General features: G+C 39.5%; 1 protein-coding gene across 1 annotated transcript in view; it reads left to right on the top strand.

Annotated features, from left to right (window-relative positions):
• The first annotated feature begins 2,450 nt into the window (after positions 1 to 2,450).
• Positions 2,451 to 10,732, top strand: part of CHRDL1 (chordin like 1) — a 40,753-nt gene continuing 32,471 nt past the window's right edge. Inside the window, 3 exon segments of the mRNA XM_009276564.1 lie at positions 2,451 to 2,547; positions 4,475 to 4,587; positions 8,548 to 8,641. Of these exon segments, the coding sequence (XP_009274839.1) occupies positions 2,451 to 2,547; positions 4,475 to 4,587; positions 8,548 to 8,641 (304 nt within the window).

Genomic DNA, 10,732 nt, shown 5'->3' on the forward strand with positions numbered 1-10,732 from the left:
TCGTAAAACGTGGCGAGGCCGGAGTCTGCCACTGGCAGTTACTAAACCGGGCCCTTTGGAGGGCGAGGCGTTAAAAACAGCCCCGTGTGCCTCATTTCAGTGAGTAACTCGTGTAAGAAGTGGATCGCTTCCATTGTTTCTACTAAGCAGAAAACACGCCAATAATTAACAGGTGAGTAACTCGTGTAAGAAGTGGATCGCTTCCATTGTTTCTACTAAGCAGAAAACACGCCAATAATTAACAGGTTAATGCGAACTGAGATTGTTTAAATCCAGGAATATTTTTAGGACATTGCCCCTTGGGGAAATAAAGGGAGTGTGCTAATAGTGAAAAGTATGTGTTTATATTTGGAGTAACAACAATACAGAAATTAAAGAGAATTAAGACAGACATCAAAAGTCCCCATCCCATTTCTGTTATTAACTCCTCCATTTCACATTACCGTGCAGCATTTCTGAGCATAAGCAGTCCAAGTTTTAAAATGTTCTTCCTTTTGAAGACCTGACATTTAAAATGGATGGATTTCTGAGCCTTTCTATTCGAACTATCCAATCCAGCTAACAGGTAAAGTGCTGCACAAAGGATAATTGTGCTCCATTTATAAATATTGTTTGCTTAAGCAACCCCCAAAAGAAGGCCAAAATATTTAAACATTCACATTTCTGCTAGTCCCAGTGATGTGCTACTGTTGTTCTCAATGCATGCATGATGTCCTGGGACTAAATTACGAGGTTTTAATTTTAAACAAGTTTTTAAAAGGTTGTTTGGCTTAAAAATGTCCTATGTGATTCGAACACGTTGAAAGGAAAAAATGACTTACACTTTTCTTCTGAAATTGGACTATTATTCTCAGCTTCCAAAATGAATGGAAAGTTTGTTACTGCATAGGGAGTGTGCTTTTAAAATAGCATTATTTTTTTGAGTGTTTTCAGATGCAATTTGCATTGTTTTGAATGAACTTACTGAGTATAGACAGAGTAGTTGCATAGATTTGATTAGTTAAGGAAGATGTCCATTTTGGTTGTGGTTTGGGAATGTAGAGTAGAGAACCGTTAAACAGCAAAGGCAATAAAAACACTGATAAAATCAGATCACCCACCCTTCGTTACAGTACCCTAGATCTCAGCAGTCTTAATAGGAAGATTTTCTTTTTAAGTGGTTGTTAACTTACTGTTTAGTTAATTTCTGTAAGTTATCCACCACTTAATTTTGAATATACATATACAACTTATTATTTCTGCTTTGGTTATCTGTGAGCTGAAACATATTTGTGTACAGTTCTATTATTTACATGAAATCTGAAGGGGTCAAATTAGTTTACAAAGCAGATTGTTTATTTTTCCAATAGTGAATCTTTTTTTTTTGAACTTTTGTAAAACTGATTGTGAATCCACATCAAAAGTCTTAAAATCAAACCCAAATCTTTCCAACATTGTAAATTATGGACAAGTGTACTCTGGGAAGATAATACTTTTGCATTGAGTTCTGATAAACAGTAAAGCATCAACATATTTCTCAATTTAGGATCTTAGGTTGGCTATCAAAAATAAGTAAATTCTGCTTTAGTTAATTATTTTCTCCCTTGGTTTTTTCATTGTAAAACAATTCACCTTTTAAAAGCCCGAAAAAGATAAACAGAACGGCGCATGCAGCAAGTACGATACCATCTCTGCACCACACAGAGAAGAATACATTAAGCTTTGCTCCATGTGCAAGATTCTGCCATTAAAGATCTACAAGAATGAAGACGATGTGTCATTCCCCCCTTCGACTTTCAGATATCACAGCAACGGAAGGGTTAACTCCAGGAAAATTAATTATACACAATCCCAGAACAATAGTAGTTGGGAGAGGGGAGGAGGGGTGAATGGAATAGTGGTGGAAGCCTGTTAGATGCCGTGAGGAAGACTCCCATTGACTACAGCATGGCCAGCATTTCACCCGACGCGTGGATTTCCGTAGTGCAGGGCCAATACACCAGGTATACCCAAGGTTAATTTTACAATGAAGCAAACGTGTTACAACTGACACCTGTATTTCCTAAGTTACATCCAGAAGAGCTGCTCTACAAGAAAATCTCCCAAACTAGTTTCTTGTGAAAGAGAACTTTAAGAATTTAGATTGCTTACTTGCCAGATTTCTCTGCTTTGGAATAAAATAAGGACTTTATTAGAAGTAATATCCAGTTTTCAGCTTTCATGAGTGGGAATGTGGCCCCTTTTCCAAAAATGAAATGATCTGAAGCCAAAGTTGTTTCCATGAAACAGATTCCATGATACAGACTGATTTTTTTGGTTCTGGCAGTTTAGGATTTCTGTGTGCTGGATGAAATCGTGTCAGAGAATTTAAGTATCTTACAGGATTTTAGTTTAATTCATTTAATCTTTTCTTCCCAACAGCTCAACATTCTCTACTTTGGAGGCTCTTTCTTTTCCTTTTGTCGATAAAGATGAGAAAAAAGTGAATATTGGAGGATTTTCATTTTATCTTTTTTGGTGTGCTCTGTCTCCTTTTCATAGATGGAGGTAAACTAGAACAAGTAAAACGTAAGTAGACTTCAAACAAAGCTGTCACATTCACCCGAATTTGACATTTTCCTTCTATTTGACAGATGTGGTTCAGAAAAGATCTTCAAACAAGAATGTCCTAAACTGTGGAACTGTGTTCAAAAACCTTCTAACATTCTTCCTCCTTCTGTTCCTACATTTAGTAGAATCAGGTCACACCCACATTTGGGGCACATTTTCCTGAAGCTGTACAGGTTTCATTGCATCATAAAGAACATAACACATCAATTTTAGAATCTGTTTTATTTCAAATATCCTGAATCGAGAGAGTGCTTAATTCCATTTTAGTGACCTCTGTAAACATCTGACGGATTATCTGGATTTTATCCCATGTGTAAGACTGTTGTGCTGAGGTTTTCAGCCAGTGTAAAGTTCGTCCAAGACTGCTCTGTTGTGTTCCAAAAACAACCTCATATGAACTGGATTAGAGACATCCTTTGAGAAAATTAAGAGTCTAAGCACTGTCAGAAACTTGATGGGAAGAATTGAAAAGAATACAAACAAAACAAAGGGAATATTTCTACAAAGCCTGTAATCTGTGGGAGATGTTAACACATTTCCAAAAGCATGGCAAGGAGGAATAACTGCCCAAATAAGTCTAGGAGTTATTGACTGCTACAGCCTTGTTACTAGCTCTCTGGAATGCTCTCCTCACCTGCACAGGCTGGGTTTTGGCCACCACCTTACAAAAGACATTGTTTCCCCTTGAGAAGTAGTTAAAATTTTCAGCCTCAGTATCAGCACCTTCTGCTTCTAAGGAGGTAGATCCCCCCCAAAAAAAAAAAAAGAAAAAAAAAGAGAGTGAGTTCCAAAAAGGCCACCTTCTCCACTGAACTTACTCACAAGAAAACAATGTGCAGGTATCCCTGTTCAAAGAAAGCACAGTGTGAGAAATTATCAAAGTCCACTTCAGCCGTCTGCTTTTTCAGATCCTGCATTTCATTTGTCATGCTTTTGTGTGAAGTGAAAGCAGATCACTTCACCGTTGCAACTAATAATCCCTACCTCTTGCTACCTTCTTTTAGCCCAGTAAATGTGAAGAATGTCCCTTGATTGGATTATCACTTGGAAGACAGGTATTTTGTTTGATACCCTGAAGTATCATCTATACTGAGGGTGATGAATTAAGCTGAATTTGGACATCGTTAAGAAAACAGGAAGGACTTCTCTCATGGAAACACATGAGAAACACCCTTTTATTGAAGAGATTTGAGTTTTCAATGTGAAACCATAATGTGACAGGGAGAGACAGGGCAGTAATGCCCGATAGGTAGATGGATATCTGCAAAACTGCATCTGCAAGATTAGAAGTGCTTAATGAACAGAAAGATCTTAAAATATTTTGAATGCTGATGCATATGTAAGTCAGCACAAATTGTTCTGAAATACTAGGACAAACTTCTTTTTTATTAGGTTGTTAAAATACGGAGACACTGAACGTGCAGTGTAAATACAGTGCATTTATCTTCCTTCTGCAGTCCCCTTGTTCAAAATCTCTCTGCTGTACAGCCTGGGATTTTCCTGAGTTAGCCAATTGCTTTGGTTTTGCAGTGAAAAGGTTTTGTTTCCTGTAAACCTGTCTGAGCAATCAAGCGCTTTAGTTTTGTTACCTAAATGGGACCTTAGCCTGTGTTTTTGCAGGTGAAAGGATAAACTCACCCTGTATGAAAGCCATTTTGTCAGCTATTTCAGGAGCTGCAATTTTGGAAAGATGGGAGGCCATGTCATTTATTTTGGTTTGGGAGGTTAGAAACAACAGCACGTGAAATTAAGGGCATTTCTGTTGTGTGATTCTCCAGGGGAAGAAAAAATATTTTACAGAAAACACTGCACACCTAAAAACACTTCGTAAGCATGGCATGGGAACATTCATTCATAGCTCTTTCAATTCTTTACTGTTTTACAGATTCAGATACGTACTGTGTGTTTCAAGATAAGAAGTATCGTGTAGGAGAAAGATGGCATCCTTATCTAGAACCCTATGGCCTCGTTTACTGCGTTAATTGTCTTTGCTCAGAGGTAGGACTGCTGAGTTATTGATCCTACAATTTCTTCTACTTGCTTAATTGACTAGAATCCTTTATGTTGTATCTGCAATTTGACAAAGCCCAAACCTGTTTTCACTAGCAGGTCCTGATCATGCTGCAGGAAATAGAGGCAGGTGATCCTAGCGAAGGGAAAACATTAACAGAGAAGGCCAATACTGGCAAAAAATACTTGCATGGGGTAGACAAAAGAGCTCCTTAACTAGCGAGAAGCTTTGTCAATGCTGAGCGTTACATCTTGAATAATTGGACCCCACTGCTAAATATAATCCTTGCAGTTCCATCAATATGGACGATTATGCTGAACCTGAATTTGGTAGTGTTTTGGTCTATGTACAATGCCCACATCTTCAGAGGCATTTCCACAGTCAAAGCATCTGCTGCCCTAAAGTGCTGAAGGAACAGGCTTGGATATCACTGTGTGTAAGAACCTCTGGAAGAAGAATGAGATGATGAAAAATGAGAACAGGGTATGGGGAGCAGAGAGAACTGGGTAGGACGTGAAAGGACAGGTCCTTGGCTACCATCAGCTGATGCCCGATACGAAGACACAGCAGTCATAGATCCCCTAAGTATGTCATGTACAGCTGCGGGGGGGGGCAGGGAAATGAGGGCAGACTATGTCCCTTGGAGTACTTTAAAATGACTAAACAATAAGGGATCTTAATCACTAACACATGAGACACTCCAGATGCTGAGTTTTGTCTGCTGTATTTAATGCAGAATAAAGTGTTCTTGGCTATTTCCCCCCCTGCAAGTGTAAAATATCAGGCCCCTGTGCAGCATTTGCTTTGAGGGATCTGCTACTACAATTTAGTGCAGAGATGCGCAAACAGTAGTCCTACAAGCCTGGCTGCATCTCAGATCTGTGCAGCAGAATGCATCTGTAAGAGAAAAAGCAATGTAGTAGGAAGAAAAGGAAAAGTCCCTGGTTATAGCAAAAAGGAGTTTCCACTCACTTTTGCTGATCTATATGCAAAGTTGAAAACTACGTCAGAGTTCGTGTGTGGTAAAACACTCATTAAATTGCTGGAAGGCTGTGTCTTGGGTGGGGATGAAATTCATTGGAAACCCTAGAGATCTGGATACAAATCATTGCTCAATGATTTTTAGGAAGATGTTAGACAGTCTGGAGGGATGGGAAAGTGCATGGAATGTGCCTCTAGAGAACAGCACTGCTGTGATCCAGGCATACCCACACGCTGTGAGGCTCCAACAAACGGAGTATATTTTATTTCTTTCCTTCACACATGGGCATGGAAGACCAGAGTGACAGTTCAGGGCAACAAGGTTAGTAAAGAAGGAAACTGCTTGCGGTTAATTATCAGTACATGCAGCTCAGAAGTGGTTCTGGACTCTACTTCCTTGTTTGCTCTGTTTTACCTTTGTTGTACTGTCAGGGTGCAAAATGTAACTTAGGGTTATTTCAGCAGTGGGGATGCTGAGGGATGTCTGGGATGTGACTCTTGTTGACTGGAAGGAAGACGCCAAATAACAACTGCAGCATCCAGCCATTCATTTGAGCTTTGTCCTGGCCAAAAGAAATGCCCTCAGAACACTGACCTACAGTAAAAGCTCCAGATCATCAGGAAACTCTCAATAATTTATAATTTTAACAAAATTAAGGTTAGATAAAGCATTAGAAAACATGCCATGACGTAGCACAAGCACAGACCTTAAACTAAATATTACAACATAAAAAATGAAACTTAAGTGTGCCACAGACAGCAAATAGGAGAGACCTAAGTGTAACCCACCTATGATTCCCTGGCAGTAAATCAGTTAGTTAGGCAAAGGATGTGTACAGAGTCTGAAGCAGCAACCTAGTCCCTCACACTGCAGAGAAAAGCAAAAAAATCCCCAGGGGTCTTCATCACCAGTGCGAGCAAAATTTCTTTGCTGGCCTCAGGTATCATGATGCATATGATCTCTGCTCAAAACAAGTCATATCAGCCAGGCAACACACCGAGATCTCTGCTCCATCTCTAAACAACAGTCTGTCCGTCCATCCCCCCAAACACACACTTCTGATGTTTAAGAAAAAGGCGAGACAAACTAACTAACTAAACAGAGGCCAAATTACTCAGCCTGGGATTAAAAAAAAAAAAAGCCTTTGTGTTTTTGTGTGTATGTAGTATTGTATTTTTACAAGTTATAACTGACACACTTAAACCAGAATAAAACTAAACATAATTCAGTGTTCTCACCCTGTTCCCCCTTTCTTTTACAACCCCTTCTCCCCCCCAGAATACACAGCAGAGACTGTTGACTGTTACTGTTAGGTACACTGGAGCACTCACAATTTGTCAGATCATTATTTTACTCTCTAAAATACAGCAGCTTTTTGCTTGTGTTCCTAGTCAGATCTGCAGACTTCAGGGGCTAAAATGAATGCTCTCCACACTTAGCACTGATAACACAGCTCGGGAAGAGAGATGCATTGTCACTCTTCGGGTATCTGATGCAGAAATGCTAACCGTGGCCCTAACTCACAGAGGCCTACAGGAGCTTAAGTCCTACTCTAGTCAGTAGGGCTTGGTCTCCCAAATATCACTGTGAATCTAAGCATAAGATCAGTCTTACCAAGCACAAGATCTGTCTAGTCCTGTCCTGCTGCAAACAGTGGAGTACTGAGGAGCAAAGTAGGCCTGCAGAATTTTTATCACAGCTGGTCATGCACAGAAAGTAAACATTCACCTCAGGAGATTTCACAGGACTAATAATTAAAAAGGGAGTGAGGCCATGGAACAGGTCAAGCAGGGAACATGGAGCCAGGCCAGCAGGCAGTGCCAGCCTTTCTTCTGCGGTAGTGCTTTACAGGCTCTCAGATGATGGTCTACTGGGCAAGGAGCTGTGCAGAGCAGTGATAGTCCCTATCCTGCAAAGAATCTACAGCCTAAAATTTGCTCCTCCTCTATAAAATCAGTATATTTAATTTCAATCATCATTGGAAACAGATGGTGATACCGTTTTTAGTGTCTCTTTCCAAAGCAGATGCACAAATGTAGTTCGTGGGTAGTAATGATCTAACAGTATGATTCCAGCCTGTGGTCTGCAGATATTTAGGAATCAATGGACTATTTTGAAAGAGATGGCTAGAAAAGTCTATACATATGCTATCTAAGGAAGTCTGCACCTCCGCTGGAAACATTGCAGTGCTCCAGAAGGCATATGAAAATGAAGTGGGTTTATTCCTGACACCACCTAAAACTACAGTCATAGTACAGTATCAGTGTTCATACTGAAAGATCTTTCTTGCTATAAGCATGAGCAACTCAGAGCTAAATTAGGAGGATAAATTATAGATGGGAAATGGGAATTTGAAATGGATAGTATTTTCTGGTTACAGACAGTGGAGAATGAAAATTCCCTGTGTTTTAATCATAAATCAAACTTAGATGTGGTCAAATAGAATATTATGTTAATGACATGAATAATGAACACTATTCCCAAGACTGGCTCGTATTTCTTAGAAAAATGGCTACTTACCAACTGGTGTTTTTTGTCTACTGGGGAACGCATAAAACAAAAACAAAAGACTCTCCACAGTTTTCAGGAACAATTACAGACGCTATTGTCTCTTGTGGTCTTGAACTAACCCTCTGTAGGGGATATCTCAGAGACCTACCATTCATTATCTGTGTCTTAGTTTTGGAAATGCAATTCCTAAGCATAATCTGCTCAAAAGAAAGATTGTTGCAATCCATTTTTAGGCACTTCCTCTGATTTTAAGGTTTGTATGGATTTCTGCTACATTCTGACCTCCAGCATAAATTCAGAGGCAGTGAAAGTAGTCTGGGCTTACCCTGGTGTGAGAAATCAGAATGTTGTAAAAAGGCATTTGTTTTTAAAATATCTAGATGCAGAATAGAGAACATGGAAATTGGTAAGACAGACCATTTCATTAAAGTATTGTATTATGTTCCACCTGCAGAATGGAAATGTATTGTGCAGCAGAATAAGATGCCCAAGTCTACACTGTCCTTCCCCTGTGCATGTACCACAGCTGTGCTGCCCACGATGCCCAGGTAATTCCTATTAATGACATACAGTCCTGAAATAGTCATTTAATATGCTGAGTAACAGCAAAATTAAATGTCTGTGCTGGAAAACTTCTGTGAAGTAAACATCCTTCTATATCCATTTAGGTCATGAGAGGATTGTCCTACAGTAAGTTACAGTATTTCCTATGGTGGTTTCTTTTTAGGAAATCAGAAGTATAGATTTGGGAAGGGATCAGGTACCAAGTCCAGTCCCCTGCAATCCAGGCAGAAGGTAGCAGAAGTTTCACTGATGAAGTCCATGGACTATCCGCTCCCCACTCCTTCCCTTACCTCTAAACTCCATCACAATAAAACCCCATCCCACAAACTTCATGGGTTTCTGCTTTTGGTGCTTTTCATAAGAGCAGGCTAAAATACGTAGTTATTTGCAATGGTTCTCTGTTAACAAGCAATTCAAAATTGCTGTGGCAAATGTGCATTTGTATAGTATCACTGTACAACCAGTCTGGTAACATTTGCCTTTCACATCTCAAATCCAGGCATAGCTTCATAATTAGTAGAGACTGTTGTAAATCATAGAAGCAGTGCTGTAGAAGTTTATGACTATATAAATCCAATTGGATACTGTATAGTAAATTCCTCCAGACTGTACATTTATTATATGCTCATTATTAAGAGCCACTGTATGAAAGAGACTAAGCAGGATCTTTCACGAGGCTGTTACAACATTCCCGACATGGCCTAATGACTGGTAGATTTGACTGGAGCTTTTCCCTAAATCTCTGTCTTAGTGGCACCCCTCATTTCCACTTATAAAAGAGTATTCATGCAGCATCATAGAAAGGGGTTTTATTTGACTTTCTCCAGGGAGTTTCATTGTCTGAGGAAAACAGCTGTTCCCTGACCAAAACCTGTGAGCAGGAGGCAGTACGCAATGGTGGAGGGACATGAGCGCACAAGTCAGTTTGCTGTTCAGCTGGGTTTGGAGTGCATTCATTGCACTTACTGGAGAATAAATGGCACCCACCCATCAATTTTTGGTAGGATTCGTCTGTCCTGACAGTTCTGTACATCTGTCTATCAGATGTGTATATCAATAGCTGATCTAGGTATCTAGAATCCTTTTTTAATCAGTGATGAGGAAGAAGCATTTCAAGCGCATAACTCATCTGATGCCATGATGCCACTCTTGTGTCCTGGGATGAGATTCATCCCATTCAACTTTAGATCTAACACTTTGGCATCTAGTTGATGGTAGAGTTTTATCTATGATGGTCTAATACATAGGAAAGAAAGTTGGTAAGATAGTATGCTTTATTTGACCAACTAGTACTGTTAGATTAATGGTAAGATGCTGGGAACGTGAACCCCTTTTCTGTTTTCAGATCAAAAGAAGGACTGGTGTGCCAGTGTGCCCAAAACCCGGTCTGTTTTTCCAGCTAATCTAAACTTCAGTTGGCAAGGGAATCACCTAGATACCCTTTATAGCTGTTGGAAACATGCTGACCCCAGAGGGTGATTCATCCTGTTAGCCAGAATGAGAAGAATTTTTCTCTGGAGATGCCTGTCTCTCTCCACTGATTATTGAGGGAGCACAGGCAAATAGCTTACGTTAGATGCTTACTTTTTTGACAACTTAAGTTAAATGACAGAAATCCCACGCTCAGTATGTAATTGGCATTTGGGGTCAGGAACTTTTTCTTTTTTTTAATCTCTGTACAATATTTAGTGTAGAAAACATAAATACTTCTAGATTGACCGTTTTTGCTTCAAGTGCTCTTTGGCAGTGAGCTGTTTGGCTTTTTTCTGTTCATGAGGCTGTAAATATCGTGATACCTATCGAGATTTTAAAACATTCTACAATGACCTAGTAAGGAAGAATAAGGGCCGCTGTAAACTCTGAAGTCCTTCTTATCAAATTAAGTTCTTGCTATTGACAGTCTTCAGCTAGAATTTTGTACTGTGTGTTTAAACTGATAAATCCAGAAAATTATCAGAATGAGCCTTTCCTGAATTGTGATCCATTATCTTCTCTCAACTCCTCCTAGAGTCAAACTATAGTCTATCTGCTATGGTGGACCATTAAATTGCAAGCTGGGCAGCATCTCATTAAAA

This window comes from Aptenodytes forsteri, unplaced genomic scaffold (assembly GCF_000699145.1).
Source record: "Aptenodytes forsteri isolate BGI_AS27 unplaced genomic scaffold, ASM69914v1 Scaffold107, whole genome shotgun sequence".
NCBI lineage: Eukaryota > Metazoa > Chordata > Aves > Sphenisciformes > Spheniscidae > Aptenodytes > Aptenodytes forsteri.